Source organism: Gossypium hirsutum, chromosome A13 (genome assembly GCF_007990345.1).
Source record: "Gossypium hirsutum isolate 1008001.06 chromosome A13, Gossypium_hirsutum_v2.1, whole genome shotgun sequence".
NCBI classification, from domain to species: Eukaryota; Viridiplantae; Streptophyta; class Magnoliopsida; order Malvales; family Malvaceae; genus Gossypium; species Gossypium hirsutum.
The window spans coordinates 97,389,275-97,411,993 of NC_053436.1; the positions used below are offsets into that span (position 1 = coordinate 97,389,275).

The 22,719-nt window shown below is 33.2% G+C and overlaps 1 protein-coding gene and 1 non-coding gene across 2 annotated transcripts; both read left to right on the forward strand.

The window, feature by feature from the left end:
- Positions 1-3,286: 3,286 nt before the first annotated feature.
- LOC107895244 (basic leucine zipper 34) lies at positions 3,287-6,027 on the forward strand. Its single transcript, XM_016820524.2, has 4 exons — positions 3,287-4,314; positions 4,403-4,493; positions 4,599-4,725; positions 5,500-6,027. The coding sequence occupies exons 1-4, from the start codon at positions 3,767-3,769 to the stop codon at positions 5,691-5,693; spliced, it is 960 nt and encodes a 319-aa protein (XP_016676013.2). The 5' UTR covers positions 3,287-3,766; the 3' UTR covers positions 5,694-6,027.
- Positions 6,028-21,663: 15,636 nt separating this feature from the next.
- Positions 21,664-21,770, forward strand: LOC121213408 (small nucleolar RNA R71). The gene has a single exon (XR_005908790.1). It is a non-coding gene; the product is annotated as a small nucleolar RNA R71 (small nucleolar RNA).
- The last annotated feature ends 949 nt before the right edge of the window (positions 21,771-22,719 follow it).

The window sequence follows — 22,719 nt, forward strand, 5'->3', positions numbered from 1 at the left end:
TGGCAAAACTCACGACAATCAATTTAACTGCTCTTTGCGCCGACCTGGATACAGGCCTTAGTACTTAATTTCTTTTAGTTTATGTTTTTCATTTTTTTATAAAACAAACAATTTAAATGTGAACGTATAAAATAGGTTCTTCATTTTTTTTCTAAAAAAAAAATGGTAAACCCATATTGTACTATTAAAGAAAAAATGAGAAATAAATTCATGATTTTATTTTTTAAAATTTATATAATTACTCTTACAAGATGATATTTTAAATTGACTTAATGATAAATTTAACCACTAATGATATTTTTTAGTTTTTTTTTTGTCATCAACCTTTGTTCTTCTCTCCATCTGTTTTTTTAACAAATTTAATGAATAAATTCAAGGTTTCAATATTTGTTTTCTTTCAAAATTTTCAATTTTTCGTATATTTGTTTATTGATAATTTTTTCTATTGAGTTAATTTTTTCTTTAAATTAAGAGTTTTTTTAATTTAATGTATTATTTATTTTATTATTTTTCACATGTAATTGTCTTATTGAGTTATCTAAGTAATAAATTATATCTCACTAAAAATATTTCACATATAAAATTCCACATAATCTCGGTTAGCTTTTTTAATGGTATTTTCATTAAATTTGTTAGAAAAAGTAGATTGAAAACAAGAACAAAGGTTGATAGCCAAAAAAGATTAAAAAATACAATTAGGACCATTTTGACAAAATATGTAAACATTAGTGGCTAAATTTATCATTAAGTCTTTTAAATTTTAGTATTTATTATTATAATAATGCTAAAAGGTTTGCATTTAACTTATATATTAATGCGACGGTGTGTTGTAGAGGATCTGATTTAAGCCAGCTGGGTCCTAAATTTTTCAGTTATTTTAATTATTAATAAATAAGATTAAATTGTGATTATATAATTAAGGGATGAAAGTGGGTGAGGTTGATGAATTTTACCAGTACATCATAAAAGAATAATGGTATAGTACCAAGTTTTACGAGACAGAAGGGTAATGAACATGCCTTGCTAGCTAAAACTTTTCGACTAATCATGATTAATGTTTCTTAAGTACTTGTTTTTCTTTCTCTTAAATGAGAGATACTTAAGGGAAAATAAAAAATAAAATAAAGGTCACATTACCCTCCATGTGACTGTGTTTTAGGGACAAAGCAAAGAAATTGGTGGGCTCTACAAACACTTCACATGGGACATGATTCTTACAACTTCCCTTTCCTTCACAGCTCATAGCCCTACCCCCAAATATCCTCACTATTATAATAATAAATCCTTTTAGTTAGTATTAATAAAACTTCTTTTCATTTCATGTTTTACATCTACATATTGTTATATGTAAGTTTTTGGATAAAAAAAATATTAGTGTATTGTTGAATTAAGAGTCAAAACTGTATCTTAGTTTAAAGAGTAAAGTAGTTTTTTATTAAAAATTTCACTCATTTGTTCCTTAAAAATTGGTATAATTGATGAAATAATCAGATAGTGATATGTGGCTTACCATGTGTATCTCATGTTAATGCACAATGATAAGTTTTTAATTGTAGAAATAAATGAAATTTTTAATAGAATGACCAGTTTACTCTTTATCCTAATATACAGTGACAAAAATTAAGTCTATATACTTTTTAAATTTGAAAATTAAGTCTAACTGTTGATATTGTTAAATTTGAAAATTAAGTCTAACTGTTGATATTGTTAAATTTTTTTTTGTCAATTTTGTTAATGTCACATTTTTAAATAAAAAAGACTCACTTTGTAGTCATGTAACTAAAAAATAACGTTGTAATGAACTTGAATTCAACAAAATGTTTTTAATATATACAAAAACAATGTAAAATATAAATTTATAGATATAAAATAAACTTAATTAAATAATGAAAAGATAAGAATACCTCAATTGTATGTTTGTTTAATTGGAAACAACTTTTATGAAATATTTTTAAGAATTTTGTCAATAGAAAACATTTTGCACAGATTCATCCAAACACTAGAAAATATTAATTTTTTTGAAGAAAGTAAATCGTTTTTCATAAATAATATTTTGAAAGCCATTTTCAGTAAAAATAAAATACCCTAATTTATTTATTTATTTAATAGAGAGACAAAATGCAATTCTATTCTTAATATAAAAATTTTAAAAATCAAAATCCGAAAAGAAAAAATGAATGCAAAAAGGTTGATATTGGAGTTGAAATCTGTTATTAGTAACCTGTCTGTTTAGTGAAAGCTACAATTTGTACTTCGTGATATGAAGCAGCTAAGCATGAGGACAAATTTTAATATTAGGAAGAAAAACACCTACAGTCGGCGAAAATGATTTCTCAAATAAAAACTACTTTTGCATAGCCCTAACTATTGTAAGCTTTTGTTTGTTTTACCAAAAAAAAAAATTGTTAGCTACTTTTAATACCCCTAGATTTACCAACAAATTGGTCCTACAAAAGATATAAATTTCATTTTTTTTAATTTAAATTACAATTATACTTATAATCAATCGTTAGGTTTTTTTAATTACAAAATATAATTGAATTTACAATAATGTTCAATTATTATATTTATAAATTATAAAATAAATCTATAATATCAATAATATATATAAAAGTATAAGTTTAAAAAAAATAATTTTTAATCAAATATGTTTATTAATTTAGTTTAAATATTTTTTATATTTATCATGAACTATTATTATAATTATTGTATGTTATTTTACCCTTTTTAAATAAAAGTAACATTATAATTAACTTTATTTATGTATTATTTAAAAATTAAGAGAAATCATATTACCAATGATATGTAACAGTTACACAAATGTTATTTAAAAATTAAATGCGTAAAATTAAATGCAACACGTGACATTAAAAACTAATAATATATATAAATACGAGGTTCGAGAAACTTTTAAATCTATTATATTACTAAATTTATTTTATTATTGGTAAATTATTTTTATCAAACTCTTTTATTTATAAAAAATAAACATGCATATTTATGTGAAAGGCACAAAGTAGCCAACTAAAATGCATCTAAAAGATTTGATGTTTATAATGAAAAGATAATATAGTTTTGAAATAATAAAAAGAAGAAGAATGCATTGTGGTTAAATGTTTTAACGTAAAATTGATAATAAAATATTAAAAAAGAAGAAGGTAGGGGCATATTTTAAGAAGTCAGAAGTCCATCTAAGGGGCTTGGAATTTAGATAGAGAGGTCACATCGGCACGTGCTATTGCTGATTCCTCCGCTTATTAAACTCCCACTACTACTTTCGCACTGCAAGGCAAAGGCAAGGAAACCCCCCCATTCAGTCCCCCAGCCCCAGCTGTTGCTAGCTGTCCCTAATCCCCTCCCATGTGACTGCCCCCTTTCCATGACCTTTTTCTTTATCTTTTATTTTTTATTTTTTACTGATTTAAACAACATGTACTCAACATATATGACTATCATTTTAGTACATTAATTATAAAACAAAAAAATCGAAAAAGGCAAAGGGATTGCCTTAAAGACTGTGTTATGCATGATGTGTGTAATGAATGGGTCCTTTTTGTGTTTTAGTGTCATCCTTTCATGTTTCTTATTAAGGATAAATATTGAGATTTTGAACCATTGTTGTGTTGGTTTTTTTTATATATATATGGTTGGTTGGTTAGTTTTGATTGATTAAGATTAGGTCTGGTTTTGGAGTATTGACGCCTATAATCTTCTTTTCTTTATATAAATCGAGTGTGGGTTTTTGATTTGGAGTTTAAGAAATAGAATGGCTGAACTACCTCCTAAAATACCCAATATCTCCCAAAATTGGCCTTCTTTTCCTCATGACAAAATGCCTTCCATGGCAAACTTCTTTCCCTCCACCATCACCAACCACCCTTCATGGGTGGACGAGTTCCTCGACTTCTCCTCCGCCCGTCGCGGCGCTCACCGTCGTTCCATGAGCGACTCCATAGCCTTCCTTGAACAACCATTGGTGGAGGAAGAATGCAGGGACTCCAATGCCATGCCCATGATGACTACCACGACGGTATCAAATTTAAATACGTTCGATCGTCTTGACGATGACCAGCTCATGTCGTTATTCTCCGACGATATTGCCGTCACCATGGCAGCATCTGCTCCAACGGTATCTTCGTCCAATCCATCGACGCCGACGTCTAGCAACAATGAGGAGAAAACAGCACCCTCAACGGATCTGCAGCAACCCAAAAATGAGCCAGGGGAGGTTGAGAGCACACGCAAGCTATCCGCCTCAGAAGCTCCACCATCCTCCAACGGCGATTCTATCATCGATCCAAAAAGGGTTAAAAGGTAAAAGAATAATACACATAAACATATATATTAAACAATTTAAAACCCATAGGCTTAATCCGCTTCAAACTTAATTTTGATGTATCAGAATTCTGGCAAACCGGCAATCAGCTCAAAGATCAAGAGTGAGAAAGCTTCAATATATTTCACAACTTGAAAGAAGCGTTACAACATTACAGGTACACATACATACATGTATATATCTATAGAGAGAGAGAGAGATACATAATTTAGTTTTTATTTTAGAATTCGTTTTGATTTGGTTTGGTTGATGGAAATTGAAGACTGAAGTATCAGCATTATCACCGAGGGTTGCATTCTTGGATCATCAAAGGTTGATTCTAAATGTTGACAATAGTGCTTTGAAACAAAGGATTGCTGCTTTGGCTCAAGATAAAATTTTCAAAGATGGTACGATTTGTTGATTACTTGGTTTCTTTTCTTTTCTTCATTTTCTTTTTCATTTTCTTTTTTTTTTAATATCATCGCTTGTTAATTAACTAAATATTAAACTATCTGTTCTTTCCAATTTTACGTCTCAAGATCTCCCAAATGCATATTTTAGATATATATATACATAAAATAAAATAAACTCATATTTTCCCATGTAAAACATCTTTTTGTTAACTTAATCATATGTCTATGTAAAAAAGATGAATAAACATGTTCTGCAAATAATATTTTAAAATAACATATAATATTGATTCAATATATTATATTCGTAACCATATGCACTTTGCTTTCAATGGTTTATTTTCCAGCTTGGTAAAATATTTTAGGGTTAATCATCAAATGTCTCTAAATAATTGCCCAAATTTTAAATTAGTTTTTAAATTCAATTTAAAATTTGTATATTAATTTAAAGAAAGATGAGATTTTCACTAATACAATAATAGTTATTAATAAAATATAGGGTTTTTCTTTTTTCATTAGAAAACTGAAAAGATGTTTTATTTTTCATATATAATGGCAAATTTCCTTGTGAATGTAATAAGAAGGACATTTCAATTCTATATCGAAAGGTGGCATTAAGCCTTCTATCCAGAAAATGAAAACAAAGTGGCATCAAGGCTTAATCTCTTTGTTTATATTTAATATTTAATGCGTTTTTTTATTTTTTGGTACATTATTAATTATCTACCATTTACCGACTTCTATTGAAATGTTATTAAAACCTTTCAACAGCTCATCAAGAAGCATTGAAGAAGGAAATTGAGAGACTACGACAAGTCTATCAACAACAACAAAATCTCAAGAACATGAACACCACCACCACCAACCGCCATGCACTACCATCACAACAACAACAACCGCCTCCGTCATCTCCGCCACCGCCACAAAATGAAGAACAACTTGATCAAAGAAAAAGAGAGAGCTAGTGATCCAAGGAAAGGCTACCAGAAGCTATGGTGTAAAATGAAAAAAATTGATTGATTAACATTTTTGTGTGTTAATTTTTTGGGGGGAGGAAGGGAATTGGTTTCGTTATTATTATTGTTTTCAAATTAATGATGATGAAAATAGTTTTAACTTTTTTTTTTTGGGGGGGGGTTTAAAATTTGTAATTAAATGGGAGACAAAACATGGTGAGGATTTTAAGGTGTGGGGTTGTTGTTTTGGGATGGATGGGAAGAGTTCGTATTGTCAGGATGGATGGGTTGATGTCTGATTGTTTGTCTAAAAGAAGAAAAAATAATTGATTGTTGCTTTCAATTTTTCTTTCTAAATTTTCTATATTAATTTGTTTAGAAATTCTATCAAAAATTGTTTAGAAATATAGAAATGATAACACCCAAATGATCATCGCAACAAGTCTTTTTAGGGTGTAAAAATTAGAGATTGTGAAGGCAGGTGGAATGCTGGTTTTTACATGAAAATTGGGATGTGTAGTGCATTACAAGCAGATGGTGTAAGGGGCTAAGGCGTGTTATCATTGAAATGGATAATGCTACAGCAGTGGCTATTATTAATACTGCTGATGCAGGTAGCAGCCAATTATCCTTAGTTGGCAAAATTCACAGGCTAAGGGAGAAATTCTGGAGTGTAAGGTGCCGGTATGTCCCAAGTGAAGCAAACAGGGTGGCTGACTTGCTATCAAAGAAACGACTCCAGGTCCAGGCCACAACTGTACATTATTGATGAGGTTCGGGAGCAATTGGAGAGAGACAAGATAGGTCCTCCCTATATTTGATAATATATATACGTCGGTACTCGTCAATTGCCTCTTATTAATTAAAAAATATATTTTTTTTAACAAGTATCGGCTATAATGATAAGGTAAATTGTATTTTAAAAAAGGAGACAATTTTAATTTTTAGAGACGACATCTTTTATAAGGGCAGTCACAAATTTCAAACATGGACAATAATACAAGCAATACAAAAAGAAAACGTATTGACAAATTTTACTCTTAATGTTTACTTATTTTTATTCATTTGGACATTTTTCTTTTTTTTTAAAGTTAAATTTAGCTCTAAATCTTAAAAAAAAAAAAGTGAAATATGATCATCAACCAATCACAGAGTCAAATTGTTATTTTTCTAACAGAAATACCTGCTAAAACATTAAATTTTAAAACATGGTATCCTACATGATAATCTACGTGTATCCTACATGATAATCTACGTATACTTCATGTTAATTTTTTTAGTGTTTTCATGAACTTTTTTCTAATTTTGAGAATTTTTATATATTTGAATTATTTGTTGACTTGGTATATAAGATAAATAATATCATGTCAGCATGAAATGTATATGGTACTGTCACACAGGTTGCCACGCTAACATTATTAAAAAATTAATGTTTAGATAGAATTTCTGTTAAATAAGCAATTGAAAAATTAATTCTCAAATTTAACTAAAAAAATAAAAGTAAAATTAATAAAAGAAATATAAAAAATAAAATTTAAATTTAATATCATGCCAAAAAAAATGAAAATGCTGAGTTTGATAGTGATATTTTTTTCACTACTTCCAATTTTTTTTGTATATTAAGTGAAATAACAAATAGGGAAGAGCAAATCCTTTTTTCTTTATTTATTTTTCTTTGGTAAATAAAGAAGGCTCAAAACAACCTATACATCAATAACATGTATAGTAGTTCAACTGCACTAACATTGTGCCACTGTTTATAAAAGTATGTTGATAAGAACAGAAACTTCACAATCAAATTGGTGATTGAGATGGTAAGTACTTCTTCAGATATTAAATAAAAAATAGAAAGCACATAAGGCACAAGTAAATGATTGCGCAATTCGGTTTTTCTACGTTTGCGGAGCTTATCTTAGTGAGAAATATGCACTCTCTTCAACAATTATAAAGTGAACCTACTCAATCACACACATCTTAATTGTTTTTCTTGTACCTTAAAAATACAATACTCTCATCATTATGATCACTCTCTGTGCTTACATCAAGTAAAAATCACAACAGAAGGTTTTACTAACATAAAGCACTATTACAAATTGTGCTCACATGAATAGATTAAATGACTATCTCTTAGTACATTATCCCAGACAAGTCTCTCAAATATATGACATAGATTTTGAGATTTACTTACAATAGAATATCTAATACAATCCTAGCAAAATAGTAATATCATAAAAATACAATATAATAATATATGGAGTAAATATGGACTTTATAGCAAATCATCAACAGGATCATTATCCAATCCAAAGTCCATAATCTAAGGATTTCTTTGAGGAATTTTCATCCAAAGCAATTGCCAATATTTGTATTCCTAAGTAGAATGATATTTCATAATGGGCTAGATTTCACCATGTAATCAGCATAGTCCAAAAATAAGGTTCAATAAATTGCCAACACCTACATGTGAAAATGATCTCCATACAAATTTGGTGGATAAGGAAGTGAGTACTCCCTCTAGCACAAATGTAACACCCCTTACCCATTCCTGAGACAGAGACCAGGCACGAGGCATTACCAGACACGTACTCGGATATTTTCGAGAAATACGGGCTATAAAATTTCGTTCCAAATTAAAACCAATCAAACAACATCTTAATGTTCTTATTATGGGCCTATGAGGCCCAAAACATACATTGAATATGGTCCGGGACTAACCCGAGGACTTAAGAAAATTTTAAGAAAATTTCTGGGTAAATGTTTCACACGCCCGTGTGGAGACAATACACATGCCCGTGCAGAGACAATACACACGCCCGTGTGCTCTACCCCGTGTGTTTACTACCATGCATTCTGACTTAAAATTTTTAGGTGTAGGGGACACATGGCCATATCACACGCCTATAGGGCGGTCCGTGTGTCACACACGGCCTAGACACACGCCCCTGTATCTATCCGTGTGGACCTTGCTGGCCATTTTCCAAGCTTATGGTCACCCTCTAATATTTATATCCACTTATAGTTTTCAATAACACTTAACCTGGTCTAATTATACTATTAAATGACCTTAATACACCTCATTGCATGTAAACCTCATCTCATCGGTTTTCATACATGCTTGATTATCCCTTTTTTATTAAGGATTTCTATGACTTGAAAAATCAATTGAGCTTGGCTCGTTATCTTAACTCATTGCCAAATCGTGGCTTAACCACCCCATGTGATTTGGTCATATTATATATGACTAATTGTAACACACCATAATTAATCATCACAAGAACATTGAAACATAACATGCACAATTTGGTAAGTCATAACCTACACCAAAATGAACCAATTCTCATGGCCATATACAAGTGAATATGTATACTTTTATAAGCCTTCATATTGGCTAATCAAATGACACATATAACAAAATAACAAAAGCCCTATACATGCCATTGAACAAAATAAGAGTATCTATATACCAAAGCTAGACATGATGATAGTGTGTTGATTCTCCAACCGTTTTCCAATCTTTATGAGTCCCCGAGCTCTGTAAGATAGGAAAAAGAGAGGGGTAAGCATTTACATGCTTAGTAAGCCCGAATAACTAGAAGTAAACTTATCGATTAGTTAGCATACATCCATATTAGGCAACAAAATCAACAAGCATGAAATAGTTTCCCTATCACATGCACTCAATCAATAAGTTAGCTTCATAACAATACACCATGTAATTTGTCTTAGATGAGCTCATCATTTAACATTTTCATGTTTCTATCTCATGTTAATCCCGTTGAGTTTCTCAAAAACCTCGATGAATTTTCTATTTACCGTCAAGTCATAAGAGCGATCATCTCAAGTACGCGCTCCCGCGAACCTCACATCATACGACGGGATTACCAGTCCAGGCTAAATCCCTTGTAATGTGAACTTATAGGGTGATGTCAGGATTACCAGTCCAGGCTAAATTCAGACCCTAATCGGATTACCCGTCCAGGCTAAATCCACAATGCACTTATATTCTTCGGGAGGCACGATCACTCAATGAACACTCGTCTGGACTAGATCCTTTCTATATTTAAGATCAACGAATTAGCTAAATCCTTTTTTGCAACACATGCAGGATCTCAAGTCATGTAAGCTATAGTTTATCCATCGAATTTCCCTTTTTAACTTCAATCGGGACATTTATTATCATATCATTATTATTAACACATTTCATGAATTTTCATGTCATCACTATAACCAATTATCATGCATTCATAAAATATGCAATTAGACATATTAGTAGTTTACTTAAAGTTATTCGAACTTACCTGGTATTCGTTTCGGTTTTGCGTTTCGGTTATTTCGAAACCTTTCATTTTCCTCGATCGACCTCCGGAATTTGTTCCTCAGGGTCTATAACAATAAAAATAAATCATCAATATCTCACATTGTTCTTTTCGGGCCTAAATTTCACCCTCAGACAAAATGATCATTTTGCCCCTAACCTTTCACATTATTTACGACTTAGTCCCTAGGCTCGTATGATGAAATGCATGAATTTTCTACATTACCCAAGCCTAGCTGAATGTTCTTTCCTTTTATGGCAGCCCACATTTTTCCATTATTTCACATTTCTACCACATATTTTACACCTTTTACAAAAAGGTCATTTTAGGGTTTTTTTTATGAAAATCACTTAGAAAAAAGATGTTTAACACACATCCAACTTTCATATTCCTCCATAAAACATCAAAGAATAAACATGTCACACATGGGTCACTTTGCAAACATGAACCCTAACTCAAAATATGGGTAGAAATGGAGAGAGTAAGCTATCGGGATTTTAAAAATACGAAGAACATTAAAAACGGGGCTTGAGAGCACTTACTATTGAGCTTGAAAATGTTGAAAACCCTAGCTATGGAGGGCTTGAGAAATTTGACTGGATGTGGGAGAAGAATGGCTGATTTTTTCCTTTATTTTCCCATTTTATTTCATTAATTAGCCAAATAACCAAAATGCCCTTAAGCCATTTCTTTCAAATTTTATCCATGCATGCCAATTTTTGTCTAAAAACTTAAAAATTAGGCAAATTGCTCCTTAAGGACTTTTAATTAATAATATAAAGCAATTTCATACAAATTTCTTCTAGAATCAAAGTTTTGCACTTTATTCAATTTGGTCCTTATTTTCCAATTGGACACCTTGCTCATAGAATTTCTTCATGAAACTTTAACACATGCATATTTTCATATTCTAGACCTCATAATAATCATAAAATAAATATTTAAACGTCGGATTTATGGTCCTAAAACCACTATTCTGACTAGGCCCTATTTTGAGATGTTACACTTCTCCCCCTTAGGGACTTTCGTCCTTGAAAGTCTTACTAGTAAATAGGTTCAGATATTGGCTTCTCATGGTTTCTTCTGGCTCCCATGTCACCTCTTCCACACCATGTCGATGCCATAAGACTTTTACCAAGGCCACATCTTTATTTCTCAACTGTTTAACCTCACGGGCCAGAATTTTTACCAGTTCTTCACCATAGGTCATGTCCAGTCTAATTTCAATCTCCATCGATGAAATCACATGAGAGGGGTCTGATCGATATCTTCTTAACATAAATACATGGAACACATCATAAATCTTTTCAAGTTCTAGTGGTAATGCCAAGCGATAGGCTAATGGTCCAACTCTTTCAGTGATCTCGTATGGCCCGATAAATCGCAGACTTAGTTTGCCTTTCCGGCCAAATCTCAATACCTTTTTTCATGGAGATACTTTCAAGAATATTCTATCTCCCACTTGAAATTTGATTTCTTTTCTTTTCAAATTAGCATATGGCTTTTGTCTATCCGATGCCGCTTTTAAGCAGTCATGTATCACTTTAACCTTTTCTTCAGTTTCCTTGATCAAATCAACTTCGTGAATCTGACTCTCCTTGAGTCCTGACCAATACAATGGAGTTCGACAGTTTCTTCCGTACAAGGCCTCATAAGACGCCATCTTCAAACTCGTTTGAAAGCTGTTATTATAGATGAACTCTACCAATGACAGGTATTTTTCCCAGCTGCCCTGAAATTCAAGGATGTAACATCGCAACATATCTTCAAGAATTTGAATTATCCGCTCAGCCTGACTATCGGTCTACGGGTGAAAAGATGTACTAATGCTCAACCTAGTACCCAAGGCTTCTTGTAACTTCTTCCAGATACTTGAAGTGAATCTTAGGTCTCTGTCTGAAATAATCGATAGCGGTACCTAGTGTAATCTCAGAATCTCAGATATATACAAGTCGGCCAACTTATCAAATGAATAATCTGTCCTCACTAGGATAAAATGAGCCGACCTCGTCAACTTATCCACCATAACCCATATAGCATCTTTCTTTTTCGGGGTCAATGGTAATTCAGTCACGAAGTCCATAGTAATTTTGCCCCACTTTCATTCTGGAACCATCACAGGTTGTAGTAAACCTGAAGGTACTTGACGTTCCGCCTTGACTTGCTGGCATATTAGACATTTCGATACAAATTCGGAGATGTCCCTTTTCATGTCGTTCCACCAATACATTTTCTTTAAATCATTGTATATTTTGGTACTTCTAGGATGAATAGGCAAATGGCTATCATGTGCCTTTTGCAATATTTTCCAAATAATTTCATCATTCTTCGGTATACAAACTCTGTCTCTGAACATCAAACATCTGTCAGAATCGATCTAAGAATTTGATTCATCACATTGAGTTCTTTTGGCTTGCAGGTCACTATCATTAGTCTGAACATCATAAATTTCCTGAAGAAATGTCGGCCTAGCCCTTAGCTCTGCCAAGACTGAACCATCATCAAACAACGCCCATCGAGCGTTCATGGCCCTCAATGCAAACAAAGATTTTTTGCTTAACGCGTCGACGACTACATTTGCCTTTCCTGGATGATAGTCGATGATCAGCTCGTAATCTTTAATTAGTTCTAATCATCTTCGCTGTCTCAGATTCAATTCTTTTTTAGTCATCAAATACTTCAAGCTCTTGTGGTCTGTGAATATATGACAAGTCTCACCATATAATTAATGCCTCTAAATTTTCAAGGCAAAAACAATGGCGACAAGCTCTAAGTCGTGTATAAGATAATTCTTCTCATGTGGCTTCAACTACCGGGAAGCATAGGCTATCACTTTGCCATATTGCAAAAGAACACAACCTAGTCCATTTAAGGACACATCACTGTAGACCACAAACTCTTATCCCGACTCAGGTAATACTAAAACTGGAGCTTCAGTCAGCAATGTCTTCAACATTTCGAAACTCTACTAACACTTCTCTATCCATTCAAACTTAACGTCTTTCTATAGCAACCTCATCATTGGAGTCGCTATCATGGAGAATCCTTTCACAAATCTTCGGTAGTAACCGGCTAAGCCTAAAAAACTTTTAACCTTGGTTACATTTTTAGGTGGTTTCCATTCAACGATGGTAGAGATCTTACTTGGATCAACTCGGATGCCATCACCCGAAACAATATGACCCAAAAACCCTACCTCTTTGAGCCAAAATTTACTATTGCTAAACTTGGCATACAATTGCTTTTCTCGTAAGGTCTGCAACACAGTTCTCAGATGCTTCGCACGCTCTATCTCATCCTTAAAATAAATCAAAATGTAGTCAATGAACACAACGACGAACTTGTCTAAGTATGGCCGAAATATCCTATTCATTAGGTCCATATATACAGTCGGTGCATTCGTTAACCCAAACGACATGACAAGAAATTAATAGTAGCCATACCTAATTCTGAAAGCTGTTTTTGGCACGTCTGATACGTGATATTCGTGACAGGTTTTAAATATTTATAATGAATCGTTCTTGAAACTAACTATTATCACGATGAAGGCAAGTGTACCTATCGAACAGTAGTATAGCTTTAGCAAGACCGAATTATCGAACCCAAAGGAACTAAAAGTACTAGTATTAACTTTCTTTTTATTATCTAGCCTAAGAAAATAAAAGGGTTTTAGTTATCTAACTAATTAACTAAACTAAGAAATCACAGAAAAGAAATTTGGGGAAAATACTTTTTGTAAAACTCGATTGATTAAGACAATACCTAAGGAAAAATCCACCTAGACTTCACTTTTTATTTGACTAAGAATCGGACGATTTATTCATTCAACTTGTTCCGTAGAAATCCCTAAGTTATATTATTATCTCTCTCGAGACCAACAACGTCTAACCCTAGTTTGAATAATTGAAATCTCTTTTTAATTAACGCCCTAAGGTTGCATTAACTCGATCTATGGATCCCCTCATTAGGTTTCACCCTAATCCGACAAAATCTTGTCACCCTATCTCTAGGCGCGCAACCAACTTCGCTTAATTATGACAAATTTACTCTTAGATAGGGTCTATTCCTCCTCTGAATAAGAGCTTAACTTGAATCAATATCCTGGAATATCAAAACAAGAATTAAGAACACATAATTAAGAACAAGTTAAATATTTATCATACAATTCAGATAATAATAACAAGATCCGTCTTAGGTTTCATCCCCCTTAGGTATTTAGGGGTTTTAGTTCATAACTAAAAAGGTAAACATCTCAGAAGAATAATGAATATAAAACATAAAGAAAAACCCAAAATTCCTGAAGGGAAATTGATGGGAGATCTTCAGTCTTGATGATGAATCCGACTTTTGAAATGGATCAATCGGCTTTCCTTGAGCAGTTCTATGCTTCCTCCTCTGTGGGCCTCCTTTTTCTCCTCCTCTAGGGTTTATTTGTAGGCTTTAGAATGCCTAAGAACCCTCAAAGTTGGCCTTTTTCCAAATTGGACTCAATTTGGGCTCGACAGGGACACGTCCGTGTGCAATTACTTCAAGCCATGGTCAAGCCTGTTAAATAAGCACGGGCGTGCGATCTACCCGTGTAAATCATGATTTGACCTTGCGAAAGAGACACAGCCGTGTGGTCTGCCCGTGTGAGGAAGTCCAGGCCGTGTTGATTTCGTACGTTGGCCCATTTTCTCCGTTTTTGGCCCGTTTCTCGTTCTTTTCACTCTCCTATGCTCACCTAAGTATAAAACATGAAATTAAGGCATTAGGAGCATCGAATTCACCAATTTTAAGGAAAAATCATCCATAAAATGTGCTAAGCATGGGATAGAAATATGTATAAATTACGGTTTATCAAATACTCCCACACTTAAGCATTTGCTTGTCCTCAAGCAAAACCCTCAACTCACAATCAAAATAAATCCTTCTTAACTTATAATTCTTATTAATAATATCTCAAAATAATCCATAAGTAATCATATATTGAGAATTTGACTGAAAGAACATCAAAGTTTCAAACATTCCAAGTTGAGTATTTTATCATGAAAGCATAGGTGTCTCCCCTCATCTAAGTAATTACCTTCGACTCAAAATATCACATATTTTCACATCTTCACTAAAGATTCACTCAAATCACTCGAGGTGTTTAAGGATAATACATGAAGCATTCAGTAGTCAATAATGAAAAGTCATTACCATATGCTTGCATGAAAATCAAATTTCCACCATTAGACATCAATCAAAAGGTCTTTAAAGGGTTGTAACGTGGCTTTGGTTAGGGGGTGTGGTCACAAGCTAAAAGAAAAGGTTAGAATCAAGATTGAATTGAAAAATTGCCTAACTAGAAAAAATAATTAAACATCAATTAAGTACAAGTGAGCTTCCTCTCAGAAGATAGAATTTAAATATTGCTGCTCAACACTACCGAATTACTACTAATATGTAAATATGATTTTTTTTTTGGAACAAGTCAGCTACATAGAAGAGCAAAACATAGCTAAGTAATTAGTTCAAATCAAATCTTGACAAAAATAGGGATCAAATTAGGAGATTTCAACAATAATGATTTATGGGTTAATATTGAGGGTAAATCAATTAATGGCTTGTTAGGCTCAAAGGGGTTTACTAAGGGTTAATTATGAAGGTCGGCTTTTGTGGAGTGAGTGGGTTAAACCTAAGTGCCTTTATCATATTGACATATCAACTCAAATGATGTGGTATTGACATGCATAATCAAGCAAGTTCTAGAATAACAATTCAATACTGACGCACTCAAAGCAACAATAAAAGTGAGCATGAAAGAAATGATAGATGCTCTAAAGGCTCAAAATCTCACAAAAATTATTGCTTTTTGATGTTTAAACCTATGAATTTCAACTCAAGATAATACCTAAACTTGAGAAAAACAACCTAAAAGTTTTTAATTCTTCAAAAATCAACTTATCATGCTTGATTCCCTAATGTCTTAAAGTTTAAACAATCAATGCATAAATGCCTATGTTTTAATTCAAGATATATCAATAAAAATCATAAATTAATTAAAATTCATTCTAATAGTGATATGAGTGATTCACGTGAGAAAAAGACAAAATTCAAAGATTTCTAATGATGATATAAAAGACCCACCACACTTAAGATGTACATTGCCCTCAATGTACAAAGATAGATAAAATAAAAAAGATATATTCATAATCATAAGATAGGGAGAGAAGTGAAACTTCCTGAATGATGAATGAATTCCTTGAACTGGTGTAACACCCCTTACCCGAGACCGTCTCCGGAATCGAGTACGAGATGTCATCCAATTTAACTTACCGATTCGGAGCATAAAAATTTGCTTTTAAAATTAAATTCACTATTCATAACAACACTGTCCACCTGCGCAACTGTCACTAATTTAATTATAACTTGAGTTACGAAACTCAAAATTTAAATCCGTAAATTTTCCGTGAAACTGGACTCATATTCCTACTTACCGTAAAATTTTCAGAATTTTTGACTTAGCACATTAGTACAGTTTATTCATTAAAGTATCCCATGTTTCACAGCTCGACAGATCTGACCTCTTGGCGCTAAAAATCAAATATCTAATTGTACAGAATTCATATAAGGTTACCATTAATTTATTTTGAAAATAGACTCACTAAGGAATCTAAACATATAAATTATGACCTATAATTATTTCTGTACAATTTATAATGATTTTCTAAAGTTAGAACAGGGGACTTCAAAAACCATTCTGACCCTGTCTCACTAAAATTTAAATATCTCAAAATATAAAATTCCTTTGCCTACACCGTTTCTTTCATGTAAAAATAGACTTGATAAGCTTTAATTCTATATATCATTAACGCTCTAATTCCATTTCTACTATTTATGGTGATTTTTCACATTCACGTCACTGCTGCTGTCAAAGAAACTGCTTCTTTGAATTAGTTACCATTTAAACATACATAACTCCAAAACATATTCTTTAATAACTACTTCAATAGCTAACATTAGCCATATCATTTGGACATGCTCAAAATGATTAAGACTCTATACATGCCATAGTTTAAACATTTTGAAAAGCACATAATACCGAGATGGTTATGATAGTGTGATACGAGCTCCGACGGTCCACTATTCGATCAAGTTCAAATCACTATAAAACAAAGGAAAGAAAGAGATGTGTAAGCTATAAATAGCTTAGTAAGTTACATGTAAACAATAATTACTCAATTAATAATTAACACTTTTAACATATAACTAATCAAAACATTTCTTAGCAATTTCAATCACTTACACATACACAATCTTACCAATTCACTTGCATATACATTTTCACACTTAACATTTCATATTCACTTTAATTCATTATTAATCCCGTTGAACACTTGGAATATACACGGATACGTAGAGATTTAGCACATAAGTGCCACACTGATATGTAGCCGAAGCTACCACTGATATGTAGCCGAAGCTACCACTGGATGTAGCCAAAGCTACCACTGAAATGTAGCCGAAGCTACCACTGATCAATAACACTGGAAATGTCCACGGGCCTGCTCACACAAGCTGTCAGGTGTCCGCAACACATGCTAGATCACCCAGCACCCGGGACTCACCGTAACACTGTAACACTGGTCTCTAGTGACATGTCACTTGTATCCAATTCTATTCCTAAGTTCAACCGGGAATTTACACTTAACACTTTATTTTCAACACTTTATCACTTGAATAATTCATGAACAACTTTCCTTCCACATTCAATATTAATTCACATATCAAATATAATTCACAATTTATACAAATATAACTATTATTTACATATAACTTACCTCGGATGCAAAACGACTATTTTTGTAATTTAGTCGATAACTTTCTCTTTTCCCCGATCACTTGCACTATTTCTTCTTTCTTGATCTATATTAACACAATTTAATACATTTTATCAATATTCCATTCAAATACAATTCATACACAACATTTTGACACATTTACATTTTTCCCCATAACTTTTCAAAAATTCCACTTTTGTCCCTAAGCTCGTAAAAATAAAATTCTCTAAATTCTTAAATTTCAAACTTCACTAAATCATATTTCATGCTCATAACGGGCCTCAATTTCACAAAATCACAACTTTATGCACACTTTACCATTTTTCACAATTTAGCCCTTTTTCAACATTTTTCATTGAAATTCATCTAGTAAAACTTGTAATTAACACTTCAAACATTCATTATCTAACATCACTAATCAATTTACAATTATATCATGAATGGGTCAATTTTTAAACTTTAATTTCATTTAAATTAAATGGTAGAAACATGAAATTCAAGCTTCAATAAGCATAAAAATACGAAAATAATTAAAAACGGGGCAAGAAATCACTTACAATTGAGCTTAGGAAAATCAAAACCCCTAACTATGGTAACCTGAAACTTTCGGCAGCAAGCTTCTGATTTTTTTGAAGAAGATGGACACTTATTTTCTCTTTATTTTGTCTTTTACCCAATTTGGACAAAAATGCCCTTGACCCATTACTTAGATATTTTTCTAGAAATACCCTTTTGTGTCCATAACACTAATTTATGGTCTAATTGCCACATAAACACTTCCAATTTCATGCAATAATTCAATTAAGTCATTTAATCACTAATTAGACACACTTTGCATTTTTCTCAATTTAGTCCTAAAAATTCAATTAAGCACTAAAGCATTAAAATTTCCTATCCATATTTTCACACAATATTTCAATCAATCAGTAACTAATAAAAATTTATAAAATTAAACTATTTCACTTCGGATTTGTGGTTACGAAACCACTATTCCGATTAGGCCCTATTTCGGGCTATCACAACTGGAGTTTTGGAGGATAATCAGCGTGAGAGTGGAGGATACTCTGGTGGTGGTAGAGGTTCATTAGTCCATAAGTCTTGTGCCAAAAGAATATTATATCTGGTGGTAGCTATGGTCGTGGTCGAGCAGGACATGGTAGTCGTGAAGAACTTTTTCCGGTGGAGTTCTTAGTTCCTATGCGAGGATGAGCTTTAGAGCTCTTTCTGATTGTGATAAAATTAGGAACTCTTTAAGAGGTATACTGAAGCATAATTACTCGTAATGAAATAGTCGAAGAATAAAAATTGCAAAAAAAAAACTCAGAATAAAATAGTATTAAAAGGAAATAAAAAAATAATTTCAAAAAAATAAAATAAAATAAATAATAGGTGTTTATAGAGAAATTGGGGCACACGGCCGTGGGACATGCCCGTGTGCTCTAAGCTCAGCCCGCGCATTTCGTAATTTTTGAAATTAAACGCATTGGTGTACACGGCCATGCTGCACGGACGTGTCAATCTCCGTTCGCTTCTCCCACGTTCGTGTATGTAGGCGCATGCCCGTGTTAAATTAATAGGTTTACCCACGGTTTCAAAACACAGTCGTGTTGCACGGCCGTGGCTACTTATCGCATCCCGTGTTTAGGAAGAAATTTTTACCCTATTTTCACATGGTCGTATCGCACGGCCGTGTTGTATCCCGTGGTATGTGCACGGCCTACGACACACCCGTGTGCCTGGTCGTGTGGTTCTAAAAAGCCTGTGTTCAATGATTTGGTTAGTATGTTAGATTTTAAAAACTAAAATTTAAAGAAAGTAATATTGTTAGTGCTCGGGTTGCCTCCCGAGAAACGCTTATTTATAGTCTAAGCTTGACTTACCTCTTCATTAAATGGTCATGGTAGTTTGAAGAGTTTATACTCCTTATTCCTGTTGTGAATCCCATCAAAATAAGGTTTTAGGCAGGTTTTGTTTACCTTAAAAGTGCCGAATTTGAGATGACTTACCTCGACTGTACCAAATGGGAAAATGCTAAGTACTGTAAGAGGAATTGCTTCATTCGGTTTGGCAGTGTCAATGTGAGGATCTGCGGCATCTAATGAAACTTTATCTCTAACCTTAAGTTGATTTAGTGAGGCATTGAGCTCGTTCTGGTGTAGTTTTGGCTTATCGTGTTTTATCGGTTTAAATGTCAGCCATTCATCTAACTCCTCGATTCGTAACCTTCGTTTTTCATGGGTAGATTCTTTGTTGTGGATTAAACATGGCTCATGTGTGTCCTTCAAACATATTTCCTGCAAAATAGGTTGCATTGTATGATCAGTCTTAGTAGAACAATTTGTACAATCATCTTCAATTTTCGATGTATTGTTCGGGTTGCAAGCTTGAAGGTTAATTGTTTCATCTCCTACATGAAACGTGAGTTCGCCTGTGCCAACGTCAATAATTGTTCTAGCAGTTGCTAAAAAAGGCCTTCCCAAAATTAAAGGAACATTATTGTCCTCTTCTATGTCGAAAACAACAAAATCAACTGGGAATATAAATTTTTCAATTTTAACGAGTACGTCTTCAATGATACCCCTAGGAAATCTGACAGTTTTATCTGCTAATTGAATGCTCATAGTTTGTTTGGGTTTCCCTAGACCTAGTTCCTTAAACAATTTGTAAGGCATAACATTGATACTAGCCCCTTGAGCAGCCGACGCATTATTAACATCTAAACTATCAATTAAACAAGGAATCGTAAAACTCCCTAGATCTTTTAGTTTGTTGGGGAGCTTATTCTGAAGAATGGTTGAGCAAACCACGTTCAGCTCCACATGCGACCTTTCATCTAACTTTCGTTTATTTGCTAGAAGCTCCTTTAAAAATTTGATTGCATTTGGCATCTATAAAAGTGCTTCAATAAACGGTAGGTTAATATGTAGTTTCTTTAAAAGTTTAAGAAATTTACCAATTTATTGTCTAAACGGTCTTTTCTTGTCGCATTGGGGTATGGCACACGAGGTTTATATTCTGTACTTACCGATTTTTGTTCGTTTTGGCCTACCTCATTCTTACCTTCGCTTACCATCGGTTCTGGCCTTGGTTTTGCCACTAACGATTCCTCATCTTGAATGGCAATTTTGTTGAGTTGCTCTCTTGGGTTAGATTCAGTGTTGCTTGGCAGGCTACCTTGTGGTCGTTCGAAAATCAACTTGGCGAGCTATCCAATCTGAGTTTCGAGCCCCTGGATTGATACTTGTTGATTTTTGAGTGTGGTCTCGGTATTCTAAAAACAAGTTTCTGACACCAAGATGAAATTGGTTAGCATCTCCTCAAGGTTCGACTTTTTCTCCTGCTAGTATGGTGGTTTCTAAAAGTCTGGAGGATGGTGGTTTCTGATTTCTTTGGCCTCCCCATGAAAAATTTGGGTGATTCCTCCAACCTGCATTGTAAGTATTGCTATAAGGATTGTTTTGAGATCAAGGATTATTACCCATGTAATTTAACTGCTCGTTCTCCATGTTGTGGCCATTAGGTGGATATTCTGAATTGCTCGATCCACCTCCATTTGCTTCGCACTGTATTACTGGGTGAACCTGTGAAGAACTAAGAAAATCATCAATTTTCTTATTCAAGAGTTCTACCTGATTAGAGAGCATAGTGACCGAATCGACGTTATAAACACTGGCTGTTTTCATTGGCTTTGTCCTCATGACTTGCCACTGATAGTTATTCAGTGACATCTCCTCTATAAATTCATAGGTATCTTCAGGTGTTTTATTATTGATGGTTCCGCCAGTAGCTGCGTCAACCATTTGTCGAGTCGAAGGATTCAGGCTATTATGAAAAGTTTGAACCTGTAGCCAGAGTGGTAACTCCTGGTGAGGGCATCTTCGAAAAACGTCCTTATATCTCTCCCACGCATTGTAAAGTGTTTCTAAATCCATCTGTACAAAAGAAGAGATATCATTACATAATTTAGCCGTTTTAGCCGGCGGAAAGTATTTTAATAAAAACTTTTCAGTCATTTGTTCCCAAGTAGTAATTGACCCTTGTGGTAACGAGTTCAACTACTATTTAGCTTTGTTCCTTAACGAAAAAGGGAATAATCGAAGGCGAATGACGTCATCAGAAACACTATTAATTTTAAATGTATCGCATAGTTCCAAAAAGTTTTTCAAGTAAGCGTTGGGATTTTCCAAACCATCAAACTGAACAAACTGCTGTATCATTTGAATTGTATTAGGTTTCAGTTCAAAAGTATTTGTAGCTATAGCAGGTCTAACTATGCTCGATTCAATTCCTGTTAAAGAAGGTTTAGCATAATCATACATAGTGCGCGGAGTAGGATTTTGATTTACTGGATTAACAGCAACCGTAGGAGGTATCAGGTTTTCCTGATTTTTAGCCAACTCCTTGGTTGTGGTTTGAATATCGTCCTCTTGCTTGTTCGCTGTGTATCTTAAGCTTCGCCTTATTTATCTTTGGTTTTTGCGAACTGTGCGATAGATCTCACTATCAAAAAGTAATGGTCTTGACGGGTTTCTTCTAGTCATAAACTATAAAAACCTGCCAGGAAAAGGGAGAAAGAAGAATTAGTAATAAAATTTAAAATAAAAATTAAATTGCAGTAAAAGTAAATGGCTAAAGTAATAAAAATCGAGTGTTCCTAATATCTTAGTTCCCGGCAACGACGCCAAAAACTTGATACGTGATATTCGTGACAGGTTTTAAATATTTATAATGAATCGTTCTTGAAACTAACTATTTTCACGATGAAGGCAAGTGTACATATTGAATAGTAGTATGGCTTTAGCAAGACCAGATTATCGAACCCAAAGGAACTAAAAGTACTAGTATTAACTTTCTTTTTATTATCTAGCCTAGAAAAATAAAAGGGTTTTGTTTATCTAACTAATTAACTAAACT

What these genes read in the sequence shown, in the direction of transcription:
- LOC107895244 (XM_016820524.2), top strand. Translation starts at nt 3,767, where the DNA reads ATGGCTGAACTACCTCCTAAAATACCCAATATCTCCCAAAATTGGCCT. An exon ending in GAAGCGTTACAACATTACAG is followed by an intron (nt 4,494 to 4,598) that starts GTACACATACAT and finishes TGGAAATTGAAG; the next exon opens with ACTGAAGTATCAGCATTATC. An exon ending in AGATAAAATTTTCAAAGATG is followed by an intron (nt 4,726 to 5,499) that starts GTACGATTTGTT and finishes ACCTTTCAACAG; the next exon opens with CTCATCAAGAAGCATTGAAG.